At 39.0% G+C, this 18,830-nt stretch overlaps 1 protein-coding gene across 3 annotated transcripts in view; it reads left to right on the top strand.

The window, feature by feature from the left end:
- The window catches only part of DPP10 (dipeptidyl peptidase like 10), a 227,879-nt gene that overhangs the window by 134,449 nt on the left and 74,600 nt on the right, over nucleotides 1-18,830 (top strand). For all 3 annotated transcript variants that reach the window (XM_026089010.1, XM_026089009.1, XM_026089011.1), the window contains one exon: nucleotides 18,683-18,735. In XM_026089010.1, the coding sequence (XP_025944795.1) occupies nucleotides 18,683-18,735 (53 nt within the window). The remainder of the gene's footprint in view (nucleotides 1-18,682; nucleotides 18,736-18,830) is intronic.

Genomic DNA, 18,830 nt, shown 5'->3' with positions numbered 1-18,830 from the left:
GAAGATCCAGACTTGCAGTGACTCTTGACACGGTTAGGCCACTCAGTCTCAGGCCACAGAGCCAGACTTAGAATAAAATTCATCTCTCCCGAGAGTGCAGATTACTCTGAATCGTGTCCCTTCTCCTTGCTACGCGCAAAGCTTTGCTTCTTGTGTCAGCCTGACATAGGGTGTTTATCTTTGCAGAAGGCCTGGGTCATATATGTTTCCATTTCTTTTTTTTATCTCAAATTCCATGTTGAACTTAAGGATCTTGTAAGTAAAATATAATTTAAGAGATCTGAGCAAGAGTCCTTCTAACTGCTGCATCATTATTAGTAATAAAAATTCTATAATGACCCTGCTAAATTGACAAGAAATGGGTGTAATGGAAGGTCTCTGAGAAGCTTTCAGGGGACTTGATAATTGAGATACAAACCGAACCTTGAGTACATAGCCTATTGTACCTCTCTTTTGACAAACAAACCATTCGTTTAAAAAAAGACTACTAAATATTTTAAAAGAGGATATAGATGTTCAAAATGGACATAGCTCAATAGAGTAGGCAGGGTTAGAAATCAATACAGCAACTGAGAATCTGGCCAGTAGATTATAAAATTACCATTGCTTACTATAAAATTTAAGAAGCTTAATTTGGTTAAAGTCCCATTATTATTTTTAAAAGGACACAAATGTGAATTTTAGGAAGTAGTTTCTCATATTAAAGGTGCTTAAATGTTTTTATAAACCCCACTACTGAAATTAAAAAAAGGCTTGATCTGTTTTTGCTCATTATGTGCATAATCACTTTAGGTTTAATCATTTAATTCTGCCCATTGAATTAGAAGGAAGATGAATCAAATGTCAAATAAGTGGTTATATTATGGAATTTGCTCCACTTGAGTATGTGAGAGGAATATAAGCATGTTACATCAGATATCTAATGCAAAATCTCTTGGATTTCTTTATGTTTCGATTATGAAGGCTTTAGAGTGTGCAGAAATGGCAAAGGGTAACGATTTGCAAGGGCTGAAGTTTCCAAGGGCTGAGGTGTCAGGTTTCCAGAGCTGAATTCCTAAAGGTGCAGATAAGCACCTCGCAGAACGTGAGGATTCACATTAGAGGTAAGCATCGCTTTGCTTACTGACATCTCCTTGACTTCGCTGGACACCTCAATACATCCATCTGCAGAAAATTTAGAAGCCTATTCCCAGTATATATTTTATGCAGAAGAAACACAGAGAACGATACCTCAAAAATGGCCATGAGCTGTACTATTGCTGTTGCTGTGAGAGCCCCAGCATACAGTGGTCCATCCAAGTTATGACCCATCCCTGTGGATTGCTGACTACTTAGTTCATTTCCATGAAGGAATCACTCTTTATGGTTTCATTGAGCAAATAGCCCCAAATCTCTAGTTGTTTCTTCTTACATAGGGTGCACTACTATGAGCTTATGTGTTCAGCTTCTTAGCAGTGCATATTTGAAGTTATTTCCTCTTTGTTTGTGGATGCAAATCAAACATTAGGGAACCAATTAACATTTATTGAGGTTAATAAAAGGAGTTTCATCAGAGACACGTTTTCTGTAGTGAACTCTTTGCACATACCTTTACCTCACGGGTAGAATTAGTAAAAGGGTCAGGCAGTAAACTATTTTTATCAAAACATAGATTTGAAAGGCCTAAAATGGGATTTGGCTTCCTTAATAGTATTTATTCTGCCAAGAATCTTTTCCTTTCAACTTTTCTTTGTCAGATGAATAGCCAAAATCTCAATCTAAAATATTTGCTTCAAAATACAATCTGAATTGTTTATGTCGAGTTTCACAAATTTATTTGATTCTAGTTAGAGAGGCTGTTCAGCTTGTTAATTTCTCCCTAGCAAAACCCACCAGAATCTTTAATTGTTGAACTGTATTGCTTTTCTTATTGTTTTTTTGCAGGATATGTGCATATAATGTCATAATTTTTATACTTTACATGTTCAGAAACCAAATGAGCCAAAGGTCACACTGAAATCAACAGATTTTTTTTCCCATCAGTTGATTCTGGATCAGGCATATATTCTGTATAAATCACTATGGTAAATCATTCCTTTTGTATACTTGTTCTGAATTTGAACCAGGGTTCCACCAAAAACAGTGTAGTGTGTCCCTACAAGAAAAAAAAAAAAAAAAAAAGCCAACCCCCCCGCAAAACCCTCCATTCTCTTCCATGGGATTGGAGTCCCTGGCAGAGCAGCTGAAGTTTTAAAATGTCTGGACTGTAAATAAAGTTATATAGGAACTGGTTTAAATGAAAAACAGTTTAGGCATGTCTGTTTGTTTAAATTTCATCTGAAAAATCACCATTTTTTTGTGCGAAGTTGGTAGGTAAAGCATTCAAAAGAAATATTTTGGTCACTAGATATACAAGCTCACAAAAGAAGAAAGTCCCTCCATATATAATCTCCACAGTCATATTAAATTCAGTCTTCCCAATGGTAAATGCTTTTTCAATGAAGTGTGCTTGCCAGAAAAGCAAAGCAAAAACAATGTTGTTAAAATACTTTTATGTCTTTTTAGTTAGTAAACCATAGAAAGTCAAAACCTATTTGGTTTGTCAAAGTTTATTATTTTATTCAGCTGAAATCACTAGCTTTCTTGTAAAGATTTTGGGATCAGAATAGAAGTTCAGAAAATATGCAATGGCATGGTGGAAGGTTTTGAGAATTGACTTCTGACGCAGCAGTGTCGAGTGAAGAACTCCAACTGAGTTTTCAACTCGGTGTAGTGAAACTGGTTCATAGAAACATTTAACCTACATAAGAAAAAAATATATGTAGTGCTATTGATACTTACTTAGCTGCTGGCTGATGTGAAAGATTATGTGTACACTTACTGCACCTTAGAGATGATTGGAAAAACATTTTTGAAGTATAATCACTGAAGCAGCTTTGTACTTGAGATAGCAACCTGAGAACGCATCTCGGCAAGAAGTGCCCGAAGCAGCCTGAAGCCCGTGTTGTTCCCCGTAGTGGGGAATGACAAGCCTAGCAGCCACCACAAAATGTAGTCGGTTCAGAAGCATGATGCGCTACCTTGTAAATCTTGTTTGCACAGATTATTAGAACAGGACTTTAATGAAACACTTGGAACCGATGTCTCTTGATGGAAATAGGGAAACTAGTGAGTTGACAGATGGAGAATTCTATAAATACCATCAGCAAAATTATAAAATGTTGAAAGACAAGGAAACAAAGGTCTGCTAGCAAAACAAAATTAATTCTCAGGGGAACTATATTAATACAAGCAACACCATCTGTACTATCAGTTGTGCTGAAATGTCTGTGACCCCCACTTTTGATATATTCAGTACCAACGAACGTAGATGAATAAAATATAGACAGTTTTTCTATTCTGCTAAATTCATTCTTGAAGTTGCCTTTCTCTGCTTTGACAAGGCAATAGGTGAAGATGATGAATGGCACGCTTGCCAGTGCCCTTTTAAATGTCTCAGAAAAGCACAGTGTCAAATAGGAAGCAAACTACTGCGTTTTATCAGCTGTGTTAACACAAGGGGAACCAAAGCTGTGTTACCTGGAGGTAATGGAAGGAAGATGTGTGGCAGCAATGAAGAGATTTTGCTTCAGAGATTCTGGAAGAAGCAGGCTTGCCTGTAGCCTTTGCTGTATACACCATTAACGGTGAGAGCACTAAAGAGACAAAAAAGCTGTTTTGCCATTACTTAAAAAGGGCTAATATCTGATGCAATTTAACAAGTGGTCTCTTATGTTCTGTGACTGTACAACAAGAGCAGAAAATAGTTCTCTGGGAAATATATAACATCGAGAACAAAAAAAGAAGTAAATTACTTTAAGAATAGAACAAAAGATGTGGTAAGAACAGTATACAAAGAAAAAGCATGAAAATGAATGCAAAAATCTTTACTGGTCACCTCCCCAAAGAAGAAACAGTTAGTGAAATAAAGCAGTGAAGGATCTAACTAGCTCCTTTTCGATTAGAATCTGTGATTTGCTGCTCCCTCACTGAAGCAGGGACAGGTAACCTTCATTGAAAGTTAAAATTGAAGCCACTGTGCAGGTGGATATACATGGGGATGGTTGGCACTACTTTAGCTTTTGAGAAGTATTACATAACCCTGTCATTGAAAACTTTATCCCAGAGCAAATGCCCAAAGACAAAAAGGTCCGTGTATTTTTCAAATGCTTTAATCATCCTATCTCATGGTTCTCCTATTGTAGCTCATTATATGGCACAGCCACCTCCCATCTACGCTGTGCATGAGGAACCCCTCCCACCCTTCTCAGAAGAGGCATTTGCTGTTTTCGTGGCTCCTCAGTCAAAGAAAAATTGGCTGACTCTCTCTTCTCTGACTAGGCCAACGGGTCAGTCAGGAAAGCAGATACATCTGCTGGCATTTGCATCTCTCAACAGTGTTGAAAGGATGAGTGTTGAATAAGTGAATTTCTGAAAAACGAGAGTTAGCAGTTACTTTGGTACAGATAGAATGAAAGATCTTTTAAAATACGTACACAGAGAGAGTTGAAATACCTTGAAGTAGATTGCAAAGACTAGACCTTTATGTAACTGTCCCAGAGACATGTTTTAAGCACATCTTTGCAGAGTTGTCTTTGTTGCACATCATGCTTTAAACCGAACTTCAGTCTCATGCCCCGAGGAACACTGGTAGTATGACAGACCTACCAGATCAAATGGTTGGGTCCACTTTTTAGAGAAATRTTAAGATATAGCCCTTTATTATCCAATTTTTGTGTTCCTTTTAAGTAAGAGCAAGTCTTTTTGGGTATTTGAGCATGAAACGTTGTTAGCCTGGGGTCTTAGGCAATAAATTAATGTTTCAGCGAAGGCAGTCAACCACCTGCACAAATTTAACCTTTTTAATTCTATTTATTGTCTGCAAATATAGGGCCAGATTAGATGTTTCCTGGAGAGCTGGGTTTGGTGTGAGGTATTCACTTTGTTATAGCTTCTTTGAGATCACCGTGAAGTAGTCCCTTGTACTAAATGAATAGCTCTCTTATCGTGACCTTTTAATCACTTCATCATGAAGAAGTCTTTTATTTGCTACAAGTCTACTTCATGTTACCCCCATCAAAGGAACTATAATATCATAAAACAGCCACAACAGAGACTAATACAGAAATATGGTACAATACGAGAAAATTAGTGAAGGTAGGCCTAGTAGACTACAAGAAGCATCGTGGATTGTTAATAGGAAGTGCTGGAGTAGATGACTAGCTGTGAGCTCAATTGTTGGAAACTGCACAGAGAGATGATATTTTGCTCAGTTTTGTGGCAAGAAAGTGGAACAGAAGGGGAACAATATAAGCCAGTTAGCAGGATGAGTAGCACCAAAGAAATCATAGAGATAGGGAGATGAACAGGGCATGACCAAAAAGGAAGTTTAAAGCTAGACGTGAAATTTAGCCTTAATGATACTTGTGAAACTTATTCCTATGGACAAAATTCTGTTTTTCTGCTGTTTTGACATAGGTGTGGTTTATCGAAGATGCTGGAGTTCACGCTCCAGTGCAGAGCTGGTGTAAGAAGGAAGGAAATCTAGCTTTCAGTGCTCAAACCATTTGAAGAGTATAAGCAAGGATGCTAGAGAATGCTTTGGAGTGCCTGTGGGTCCTAGGTGTGCTGCATGGGTGGTTCATAAGAGTTTGCTTGTCGTACAAGAGCATTTAACCTGATGGTTTTCAAAAGTAGTTTGGTAAACCTGCTCACAGCTCAAACTCTTGGGACGCAGATGAATACTTGAAATTCAAGGCGGATAAGTAGCCATTTTCTTACAAAAACTCTATGGAAGACTAAATGAGAAATTAAATACTGTTGCAAAAAAAAAAAAAAAAAATCCTACTAGCATACAGAAGTTTTCCCTGAAGAGTCTAACATCCAGAGACTAAAGGTGTCTTTTGGTATTGCTGTGGGAGGCTCTTTTGGTCCCAGGAGAGATGTAAGGTAGAGAAAACTCTTCATTAAGCTTCCTTGTGGAATAATTTGCCTATAAATACCAGAAGTGTAGATCACCTTTGGTAATAAAGAATGTTGTCTAGTTACTTGATTCAATGTTTTTACTGTAGTTCATGACAGTAAGGGAATAGCAGGTTTCTTGAAAGTCTGGGAAGTGGAAGTCCAGAAGATTTTTTAGAGCATGATAGAGGTACAGCATCGTTAAGAAGCGTCATAGACGTGCTAATGATTTACTAGGAAATTCCTCCTGTATTTGTCTGGTATAACCGAGTCAGAGAACAAAAGAAAAAGACTTACCACACATGAAACACACTGGGCATTCCTGCCTTGGCCCATGGAATAGCAATGCTCAGCAACTAGGGATGATGCCAAAAAAAGGTAGCAATTCCTCAGTGCCATGTTGCTGAAGTTCACGTATTCAAGGCCTGAACTGTCAGACAGTCAGACTCCTGAGAAGAATGTTCCCCTTTTTCACTTGCATCTTTTATCCTCCAAAAGGGGAAGGTTCTAAAAAGCAGTCTGCTTTACAGAAGTTTCCTTCATCAGTCCCCAGAGCCTGTTTTTGAGCCGCCATCCCCACACATCTCAAGCCTGCACGCTGCTCACTCTCCCTGCTGCCTCTTCATTCGCTTTTGATTCTCATTCTCAGGTGAGCTGCTCATTGATCCATTATTTTTTTCTCCTGCCCCTTTCAGCCTCTTAAGTGACTCAATTTTGTTTTGTTCTGTACTTGTTCTGTTTTTTTTTCTATTTCTCTTCTTCTCCTTCCTGGTATATTTAGCCCTGCCTGTTTGTCTTCCTTCTTCCATCTTGCTTTCTTTGCTGGGTTACCTGTCTGCTTCCTCAGCCCTGTTTTCCTTTCTGTTTGCCCATTGCACTTCTTCATCCCTGCAGGCGTGTGTGTCTATCCCATGGCTTCTCCCTTCTCCAGCTCCATAGGGTCCTTTCATCTCCCTGTGTCGTTTGCAAGCCTGCAGCTGAGGAGCATCTGATGTCTGCTTCTTGCTGCTGCCTGGAGGAATCAGATTGCCTGGAGAAGAAAAAAAGATTGAAGCTGTAGCCTTTTTTCAGAAATTGTCCCAGTATATGCTTTGATTTTTCTTTTGCATCATCATAATTTCAGGGCATTTCCAGCTCAGTTTTGTACTCCATTTTATATGGAATGGGATTTTAGCCCAGAAAATGTTCTCTCACAAATTTCTTTACCCATTTCTTTGCCCATGTTGTTTCACTTGAATCCGCTAATACCCATTTCTGTAAATATCACCACATGTAAATGTGTTTCTCTTCAAAACAAGGTGGTATTTTTTTCTGCATTTGCCAATTTCCTCCTTAGCAAGCCATTTGAATAAATACAGTATATGAGGAACATTGCCTGAGAAAAACCGAGAAGAGAACCAAATTTTGGCTCCATTCTTCTTCTGCAGTGTCCCAAAGAGCAAACTAAATTGAGCTGTCACAAAACACTCTAAGGAGCCTTGATGCAGCTCTGCTTTCAAGTGTGTGATGTAAAATGTGTTTTGGTCTCAGTTAACAGTTTTCAGTATGTGTGGAGGTATTCAAGCTAAATCATAAGGGATCCCTCTCATCTGTGGGACTCAGTTAAGTTGTACTGGAAGGACCTTGTGAAGAGTTCAGATGTTTAAAGCATCAGACAGTACGGAAATATTTAGAGATGGGCTTTTCTAAGCTAAAAAATCTTCAGCTGTGCTGACCAGAAGCGAGCAACCTCAACAGCCTCGTATTTCTATGGAGAGAAAGTTCTGATTATGGCATCAGAACTGGTGTCTTCTGTTTCCCCTTCTCCTCCTCCAGATCAAAATGTGCATGCACATTGTGAGGCTCACTGCAAAGCAATTCAGGAAAAGAAAAGTTTCTATAAATGCTGAAATATTCATAAAGTCAAAGTTGTAATCACAGTGAATATACACAGGAGAATGACGTGTGTGTACGTGTGTATCAGTATAAAAAATGATCAGGTAACATTATGAGGCTTGAGGCTTACCAGTTCCAAAGTCAGGTAGCAATGATTTCAGTGAAGTTATACCTGGTTTTTAATGTTGAAGGTGAATGAGCCAGAAAAAAAATCCATATAATATTGGTAGTAAGTCATCTCATACAATACTCAAGAAACATATTTTACACGATAGTGTAACTAATAGAATTTCAAATGCCAGTGATATATGAGAGTTTCAGAAGTAGTAATGCAGTACATTCTTTTTTGAATAATTCACTCATCTGAAATGATTATATATTCAAAAATGATTGAGTTGCATATCCAAATATAGGGTGGTCTATCTCAGTTCTTGAAGTAGCACAAGAAAAAGAAGTTTCTGCAGTTATTCTCAACTATGGTTTGTAACACATTACTGTTGGTTAGATGAACTGAGTTTAATTGATTGTGAATTAATTAACATTCTACAGTAGATGTCTTTTTCTTGAGATAATTAATCTTATTGAAAAATTACATGTGGAACAGTTGAAGCTCCAGCAGATTTTCTAGAGGTGCTTTTTTGTTTAGGTTTCCTTGACAGCCTTTTTTCTTATAGATAAATTACATGTCTAGAAATGTCTCGCCTTTATATTTATTTTAGCTTGGCAGCATGTCGTTGTTATGGCTGGCAATATTTCATATCCAAAAGTGTTAATACTAACCATAAATTATGATCAGTGATATGCAATGGTTGTTATCAATCATGACAAGTAATTGATGTTGATTGAAACAAATAAATCCGATGCTTTGCAAAGTTATAACCTTGTCTTTAACTTCAGTGCCGTAAATGCATCAAGAGAGTTTAGATTAAGTCTTTGCAATTAGATACAGAGCTTTAAGAAACAAGGTCGGAATTATGTAACAATATACAGAGATGTAGGCATCAGTATTGGCAAAATTTACCTCTATTTTTTTTTTCCCCAAAATTTGAGTTGGAACAATAGGATTCAAAGATGTGTAGAAATTTTTTATCTCATTATACAGAGTTTTTGGTTCTTTGTTTACCAGGATTTGCTCTAAAACCCATTGAAGAATCCATGGGGAATCTCTAGTTGTGTCTCACACTACTTGGAGTCCTGTAAACTGTGGTACAAGTGTAGGAGGTCAGGTGTGATGATGACAGCAGTCCTTTTTAGCTGCATAAACTACACATTAATGTATCAATAACTGCAGTTTAAAATTAAGGTATGCTTAAAGGATTTACTAGATTGTGGTGTGAACCCACAATTCATGAAGGAAGGAAATTCCRTGCCTCTGTCTACCAGAAGCATGGACTCTTTCTGGAGTCCAGCACGGAGGGAGCTGAGCCTTAGGATATTCAATGCACAATCTGAGTTTCACTATATTTGTTTGCATCCCCTAAAATCAACAGAATTACAATCTTTAACCAATATTATTTTCATAATATGCAGAGTTAGTCCCTTACTGATACCGTGTCTGTTTTCTTAGAGCTTTCCATTTGCAATTTAAGAGTTAACCTATATTGGTTTCATGTGTCTGCAGCTCTGAAGTTGATACTGCAGTGCTCTCTTTTCCCTTGTTACACACCCAAACAACGAATTATATTAGACTCCAAACTTGGTTCTGCCAAATTTAATTGTTTAGACTGCTTTAAAAGCAGTTCCTATGCGTGGAGTCAGACTGGACGAGCAAATGTGGCACAAATTTAAAGGAATGAAAATGCAGTTTTAAAGGAAGGTGGATTTCAACTTTAGTGCTGATACTGATAACGTTATTAATTTATTTAGTAGATAAACTGCAAAAGGGATGGAGGATTCATCCATCAGCTGTACTTTGCCTTTGGCAGTAGTCATGCTGCTACTAATTTCAGCTTATTAACTACATCACAAGTATTGCTAGCAGAGAAGTCACATATCTTGAAATATAAAGGAAAGAAAAAGAATATATCATTTTGATTGTTTTGTGAAAGTTCTGCCTCAGCACATCAGCTACTGATGCCACTCTGTTTGCACTGCAGTCCCAGCAGAGTCGCACGTCCTTCAGCTCATAAAAACGGAGATGAGGAATAAGAGTTTGTTGATCCATTTTTTGCAAGTGCAAGAATAGGTGGAAGTTACTGCTTGGAATCTGGGCTGGAGAAAGCAAAAACTAGCTGTCGTCCCTCTGTGACTCGTTTGCTTTTGGGAGGCTATCGCAGTGGATGAAGTCCTACTGCATATGATTTGGTGGTCTCCAGTTCATCCCACGTGTGTCAAAATACAGAGTTTCTGTATAACATTAATACTCTGCTCAAAGTCTGTTCTTATTTTCATTGCTGCAAATCTAAAATCCACCAGCATATGTAGAGCAAAACCGAGAGTAAATATGACTAGGTAAAGGAGAAATAATTTAGATAATAACTCACGTAATTTATGTAGATAAGATATATAGATTCTGTGTAGTTTGGGATAATTTGTATAGACTATGAATTTTTATACAGAGTGAATTTGAATATGTAGTGAATATATATTTGTGTATTTATTTGTGTATATATATATATATTTGTGTATTTGTATACTTGTAGTGAATTGACTTACTGCAAATAATACATAAGACAGTTATTACTTTTGCCAGACTTGTTTTGTGCTAGTTGAAAATCAGCTAATAAAAGTCAGGTCTATGCCATGCAAGAGAATATGTTGTAGAGGCATCCAGCCTCGTTTCGGTCCGAGTTTGTATGGCGCTGCACCGGGTGCAATACTAATCGCAGCCTCAACTGGTGGGGTGTCGCTGGTGCCAGGACACCGCTGGCTCGCGCAGAGCCACGTTCAGCGGGGCTCTTCGTTGCACGTCCCGTTGACGGGGGTTAAATCGTGTGGCGCTAGATGGCTCGTGGGCATCCGTGGTACAGGCTTACCCAAAGCTGCCACCACGGACTCGCTGTGCCTGCTGAGTCTGCTGCGCCACGTGCGCTCGGTGCGACTGTGTCACCAGCGTGTTGCTCGAGTGCCCGCGTTTCAGCGATTCCTTCTGGCTCGCTCTATAAAAATCCTCTATGTCTGATGTGTCATGATGCTCTGCTCATCTTCTCTCTGCTCGGCTTCTGCTCCTCGCTTGGTGGTGGTAGTTTGTGGCATGTTATGCAGGCTCCCTTTTTTCTTCCAAGAGGCTTTTGTCCCAAAGGCAAAAGAGGAAACAACGTTTTTTTGCGTTTCTCTTTTAAAAGTGAATTTTTGAGATTTTAGTGAAGGTTTATTACAGGTTTGAGCTTGGAATTGTGGATGAGGTTCCATGCGTGGCTCTATGGGAGTAGTTCCTTCCRTGAATGGTGAGTGATTGATTAACTTTTATCTTGGCCTTATAATCTCTTCACCATGGAAAAGTCTTTGGCCTGATTTTGAGCATAAGTAGATTTTTCCATAATTCCAGAAATGCTTAATTTAATCATAGAAAAGAGGATGAAGGGAGAATCCCATACGTGTTGCTATTCTGTAAGCTGTGTACAATAGCCGATATTTTCAATGTCCAGCAAAAACCAAGGCAATTTGAAAACATGCACAAGCTTTTCACTAATACATTATGGAAGATCTTAAAAGCGAGAAAGGCCATAGATGAATGAAGAAGTGAGTGCCCTTACAAGATATATTGCTGTTTTTCCCCTGCTTCAGTGGGTCCTCTCCCTTGATTTCTTGGTTCACACTGATTTTATAAAATACTGTAACATAGACGACTAATTAGGAAAAAATGTTTTGAGTTTTAGGTTGTTGGTTTTTTCAGCTGGGCTCAGGACTGTTTGGCTCTCAGTAGCATTGTTGTTATAGACATGATGGCCTGAGAAGATAAATGAGAGAAGAACTGTGGGAAGAGGCAATATCTTTTATTAGACCAAATGGTGTTGCTGGAAAAAATAGAAAAGCTTTCAGGCACACAAAACCCTTTTTTAGGTCAGGTTCTCTTAGCTTTGAACTGCCTAATAACTGACTGTTGTGCCTATGAAGCAGTAAAAGCTGCTTCTTCTTCTGTCTGTTTTTATGAATAATACTATTTGTGTGGCATGCATATACTGCAACAGTTAAAACTTCCTGCCACTAAACCTAGTCATTCTTTTTTAATTCTTAGAATAATTATATAATCAATTTTTATTCAGACTGGTTTTCTCTTAAAACCCTAGAATTTGTGTTCGATGCGATCAAAAATGTAAATTCACCCATAAAAGATCTAATATCTCACTTGAGATATCATAAAGATCAGTATGGTTTCAGACCTTCCAATCTGAGAAGCTGCCTCTCTCTTCCCAGGTCAATGTGTGTGTTTTGAGATAAATGGGATGGACATGTTGGAATAGTGTGCAGTTTTAATTATTTAATGACACTCCGCTGCATTTTTTTAGTTAATGGGAAGGGAATGGCTTTCCAAGGGTAAGTAGTCCTCTTACTATTTACTAAGTACAAAAATAAATACATGTCTACAGTAGGAATATTGAGTATCATAAATATATCCCATTTGGCTGGTAAACTTTGGGATAACTGAAACTGTTAATGCAGAACGTGATGCACATGCTAATATTTCTGTTTTACATGCAATTTTTATCACTCTTGCTCAGACTGAGCGCTGTCGTGCCCCATGAGAAGTCTCGTTTGAATCTTAAAGGAGAATTTAGAGTATAGCAGCACTGAGAAGTGCAGAGACTCGTTCAGAGTGTGACTACACACTTTGTATGGTTGTCTGCGTGACTGAAAATGAAAATATAGAACACTGCTTACAACCCTGCAAAAAGCCAAGCGAGCAAGGAGCTATCATTATCACTCAAAATAAATAACACATGAAAGAATATAGTTGGTTTATAATGCAGGGAATGGATTTAGGATGCATCAAGGTGTTTAACATCCCTGAACGTTTGGTGTTGGTCGTGCCCTGGGGCTGTAACGTCCTCAGCTCTTCTCAGTGTCCCTGGAGTTGAGGGCCCTCATCATCTTGTGGAAATACTGCTAGTGAGGTTTTCTTGGCAGCTTTTTAGCACAAACAGTATTCTGCCGAGGGGTGTTTTCCAAATCACCGAAGGACAGCAAACTGAGTATTTCGTGGAGTGTATTGCAGAATTAGTGGAGTATATTTGGCTAAGCATATATTGCACTTTGTTTTCCTACATCTTGCTGGGCTATGCATTGAGTTCCATGACAATATTTCATTTTTAGAAACCTTAGAAAGACAAAGACGTTCCTTGAAAGACAGAAGATAAAGGATATATAAAACCCAGAACAATATGTCATCTAAAAGTTCAGATCATGATTGATAAGTGTGGGCATTTTATTGTTGGCTGTTACTGAATAATAGATTGTTATTTCAATGTGTTTTGACTGGAGCAATTTGTCTTGAAGCTACTTTTTTCACCTTTTTCTTTCGTGTCCTTTGTAAAATAGTTCTGTAATTTGATTTTTTTCATACACAAATGCAGATAACTTTTTTCAGTGTTGAGCAGCATTACATGAAAGCCTGTCTTCAGTTTATAAATTGATGAAAGACTCTGAATGCAGAAGAAATGTGTGATACGGAATAGTTGCTACCTACATTATGTGACAAAAGAAAAATTAAATAAGTTATATTGAGGAGGAGGTGTGCCGTCTATCTTATCTAAAAAGCCATTTTCACAGTTCTTAAATTAACAGTGTGTGGAACAATTTCCAACTTAGCACAGCAGAAACATGCAAGCTATTTAGTTGTCAGAAAGGCCTGAACCCTAGCAAGCATCCGTGCCAATCATGGAGGTAAGGATAGCATCCTCATAGACAAGCTCAGGAAGTGTGGGTTAGATGAGTGGACAGTGAGGTGGATTGAGAACTGGCTGAATGGCAGAGCTCAGAGAGTTGTGATCAGTGGCACAGAGTCTAGTTGGAGGCCTGTAGCTAGCGGTGTCCCCCAGGGGTCAGTACTGGGTCCAGTCTTGTTCAACTTCTTCATCAATGACCTGGATGAAGGGACAGAGTGCACCCTCAGCAAGTTTGCTGACGATACAAAGCTGGGAGGAGTGGCYGATACSCCAGAGGGCTGTGCTGCCATTCAGAGAGACCTGGACAGGCTGGAGAGGTGGGCAGAGAGGAACCTCATGAAATTCAACAAAGGGAAGTGCAGGGTCCTGCACCTAGGGAGGAATAACCCCCTGCACCAGTACAGGTTGGGGGTTGACCTGCTGGAAAGCAGCTCTGCTGAGAAGGACCTGGGGTGCTGGTGGACACCAAGTTAAGCATGAGGCAGCAATGTGCCCTTGTGGCCAAGAAGGCCAATGGTATCCTGGGGTGCATCAGGAAGAGTGTTGCCAGCAGGTCGAGGGAGGTGATTCTCCCCCTCTACTCAGCCCTGGTGAGGCCACATCTGGAGTACTGCGTCCAGTTCTGGGCTCCCCAGTACAAGAGGGATGTGGCACTACTGGAGCGAGTCCAGCGAAGGGCCACAAAGATGATTAGGGGACTGGAGCATCTCTCTTATGAGGAAAGGCTGAGAGAGCTGGGCCTGTTTAGCTTGGAGAAGAGAAGGCTGAGAGGAGATCTTATCAATGTGTACAAGTATCTGAAGGGAGGGTGTCGAGAGGATGGGGCCAGACTCTTTTCAGTGGTGCCCAGTGACAGGACGCGAGGCAATGGGCACAAACTGAAACACAGACACTTCCATCTGAACATGAGGAAAAACTTTTTCACTGTGAGGGTGACAGAGCACTGGAACAGGTTGCCCCGAGAGGTGGTGGAGTCTCCTTCTCTGGAGATATTCAAAACGCGCCTGGATTCAATCCTGTGCAATGTGCTCTAGGTGACCCTGCTGAGCAGGGGGGTTGGACTAGATGATCTCCAGAGGTCCCTTCCAACCTCAGTGATTCTGTGATTCTGTGATCCTTTCAGTGTCCCACCTTAAAATGTATTATATAATTGAACAATACCAGGGCATGTTCCTTTCTTCATTTTCCTCCATGGATATGACAGTGCAGAAATGACTCTAATGTATGTAATATTTTAAAAAAGAAAAAGAGTGAGGGCTTTGCTCACCAGGTCTGTTCTACGTCCTAGAGACCTTTCCTGTTTCTTTATTCTTTAATTGATTCTCTTCTTTATACCTAGAAAACTAGTCTTTTTCCACTGCAACCTCCCTCCCTTTTCCTGAGTTTCACACTACTTCAGTATATGTCACTTTTTTGACAGCTAAAGTAATTTACTGCCCATGCTTAAAAGATTGACCTTAGCTTAGTCTTTGAATACAGCCGTAGTTAGAAGGCATGGGATATAAGAAATGTTTGAAAATATTTCAGAAAAGAAATGATGGCCCTTAAGATTTGAGTCTTGAAGAAGAAAAACAGCTTTTGCTGTAGGTAGGCAGTGAGAGGGGACAACACGTCTGGATCTGTGACCGTCCGAGCCCTCAGTGTCTTTGCAAACCCCCAGCATAAATTGCCAGATTTGTTCTGATTGGTGCAAGTTCCACAAAAAGATAATTGTAGGGCAGAGCCTGCATATGTCTCTTCCGAGAGGGCATCCCGGGTGGCAGGGGGTAAGGTTTGCTCCTGGTATTTTGGGGGGTATTTGGGGGGTCACTGATATTCCTTACGGTTAGTGTCAGGCTTGGTGCCCTCAGCTGGGCTCCTGCCTGGGTTCTGCCAGGTGCAGTGCATTAGGGATACACTTGTGGTCCCAGCCACTGACCTGGCTCTGTGCAAGCTGAAGGTTCACCAGAAGGGTGGACATCCCCAAAAGAGTGATTCAGCTGCAGGTAAGCCTTTATACAAAACTGCTAGAGCATCCTAGGAAGGCTGCGCTTATTATATAAGGGGGTTGAAGTAAGATACCCTACACCCTCACATTTTTTTTTTTTTTAGATAATGGTTGTGTTTCAGTATGTGGCTATTGTAAGCAGGATGAATTAGGAAACCTCTTACTTGTTATCGATTCATAGTGCTCCTTTTAAAAAATAAAACTAACATGAATAACTTTGAGAAAAATGTCAGCATTCTGTCTGAAAGCAACCTCCTGTAATGGTGGTGTCCTCTGGTTGTGGAGCTCTCGCAAAGGTAGTAATACTTTTAACAGAAAGATGTTAATATGTTTACATAAACATTTAGATAGAAATTTTATTACAAGAAAAGAGGAGAATTTTAAGTGGGATATAAAGTGCCCTTCCTGTTGTTACAGTATGTTTTCTGTTAAAGCTATCAAAATGACTTATTACTTTAGCATTTCTTGTTAAAAGGTACTCTGTCTAGCAATTTACTTTTTAAATGCTTCTATTCAAAATACCCATCAGCCCTCCGGTAATGCTGTGCGATACACTTTTTGGTGTTTCTGGAAGGGTGGCAGACCAGTTCGTGCAGGCTCTGCATTGGCCCTGGCTGTACAGGACGGTCCCCTTTCACAGCTGCCGGCACTACCACGTTCCTCGGGCAATGGGTGCCCTCTGCAGAAACCACCATGGTTTAACTGCTTATGGCCCTTTGATCTGCCCTCTCTTACCTCTAGCAAAATAAGATATATAAAAGAAAGCAGGAACTTTGAAGCCAACAGTTTGTCTCGTTGTCTTACCGGTGCATACTTGAATAATTCTATCTTGAGGGTCATTGTTTTGTTACAGGATTAATTTTTCCCACAAACCCTACTGAAATTAAACATTGTGGTATCTAAGCAAATACTCTACTATGTATATAAGTATATATTTATATAGTATAGAGATATTTATAGTAGATAGGTATATCATAGCTATTTAGAGAAAATAAGTAGTTATCAATGTTCTTAGAATATTCTTCTTAGTGTCTTTGTACCTTCTACGATAATCACAACATTATTACAGTTCGGCTCTATTTCTGTCACGCTTAGCACTTCTCAGAAGAGGCTGATACCTTGCATGATCAAAAACTTTATCATAAGCTGTAATAAAAAAAAAATCAATTTGGGACATAATTATCAGTATATGTGTGATTCTTTTCGGTGAAGCAACACTTTCAATGTTAATCACCATAGGCTTAGAGAATGGAACTGATTCTTGTCTGCAAGGGAGATTTTATAGGAGGGAAATTCGGCTGTAGCATAAAGTAGTTACTAATCTCACAGGCTTTTGTGGACTTGTGGTGTCAGCTAAATTTCTTGGTGTGTGTTTTAATGGAAACAGAGTCAGCGGAGGGATGTTTCAGATCACTGTTACTGAATAACCTCCAGTCAAAATAACAGCCTCTGAAGCCCCTCTCAGGTGTGCGATGGTTGCAAATTCAGATGGTTGAATTCATGTTTGTAAGCGAGGTCACAGCTGTGTGAGCTCTTTGGTCTCTTCTCTTTGGAGAAGATACTGAAAGATTCATGGTACAGATAATATAAACTAAAGAGTTTGCAACAAATACTCCACATCAGGGTTTCAGCTTTGCAGAAATATCTGTTTTCATCTAACTGGAACCAGCCTGATGCTGTCCAAAAATGCATCTTCCGTGTGCCAAGCAGAGATACTGTAACTCCGTACATGTAAAGCCACTGAAAGTCTGGTAAATGTCACCTAATGTTTCTTTCTGACAGTAGTTTACATTAAAAAGAAGAATTTCTCTTAGTGCAGTCATACCTGGTCACAATTACATTTTATGTTCTAAGAACATGAAGTAATTTCAATACATCATAATAAAATTAATTAATACTATGAAATTATTCTATTTTCATAATGTGAGCTGTAGTGTTAAAGAAATGAACTAGGTTAAAATAAATCACCCAAGTCTGGAAGTTAGCAAAATGTCTGTTATTAGCTATATATATATGTTKGTATATATGTATGTGTATATATACATATATACATATATAGCGAACTATTTGACTTCAGGGAAAATACGTACAATAGATGCTTAGATTTAAAAGATTTTAGTCCTTCAGGTTGTTGGTACATCACATTATATGCTGTCTCATACTCTTCTACAGCACTGATCTTTTGGCTCCTCATATGTCAGGCCTTGGTATTTTGTGCTTTAATGACAGTTCTTTTGATTTCAGTTGACTTCAACAGAAATTTTCAACCAGTAACGACAGCAGCATAAGACTCCACATCAGATTTGCTTTTCTCTCCTGAGCTCTCTGAGATCAGAGGTTGCTGGAAACTTTCTCACGAATTAGGAAGGTTTACTGACAAATGGCTTTGTTTTACCCAGATTATTTCCTCTGAAAAATCTCAGATTAACCAACTTTCCTTGAATTTCCAAGAAGTCCAGGCAAAATCAGACTGAAACCACATTTCAGGAAAACCACACCAAACAGAGCCCCAGCAACCAGCAGGCTTTTGTATTCTGATTTTGAAGCAACATGGTCGGTTGGGCTATACATAGCAGGGTGGTCAGAGCACTGTCGTTTGACCCTGCATCTATCTACATTGCAAGTGATTGCAAAAATAACTGTGTTAACCTGTATTTTGATTTTGACCGTACCTTGATGTAGAAATACAAGAGAACATAATTTGTTTGCCTAATGCATGTGTTTTTCTTTTCTTTTAAAAATCCTTTCGTTAAACCAGAACACAGATTTGTCTGGTTGAGACTTTTCCTGCGAAGGTATTGCTCAGGTTCAGTGACTGGTTAGATTAATAGAGGACTGTGCATGTCCTTCATACAGCATTCAAACCCTGATTCAAGCCTATTGTTTATAATTAATACAGGAAATATTTCAGTAATAAGGATACCAGTGTTCATATGTATTAGAAGACTGTGACTATAATAATGATATTCTTTGATGCCAGTATTTATAATTCTCATGCTTTCTTTTTTTGTCACAGGTTTTTCATTATTCTTATACAGCTTCATATGTGATTTATAACATACACACAAGGTAGGTCACATTGTTTTTTCAATACATTACGATTGTCAGTGGTTCTATAAATAAGGTGATGCCAGTGTGTTCAATTAAAAATCTTTACATTTTTT

Source organism: Apteryx rowi, unplaced genomic scaffold, assembly GCF_003343035.1.
Source record: "Apteryx rowi isolate R43461 unplaced genomic scaffold, aptRow1 scaffold_8, whole genome shotgun sequence".
Classification (NCBI taxonomy): domain Eukaryota; kingdom Metazoa; phylum Chordata; class Aves; order Apterygiformes; family Apterygidae; genus Apteryx; species Apteryx rowi.
The sequence above is the reverse complement of the archived record's forward strand: the minus strand, read 5'-3'. Positions and strand labels throughout refer to the sequence as shown.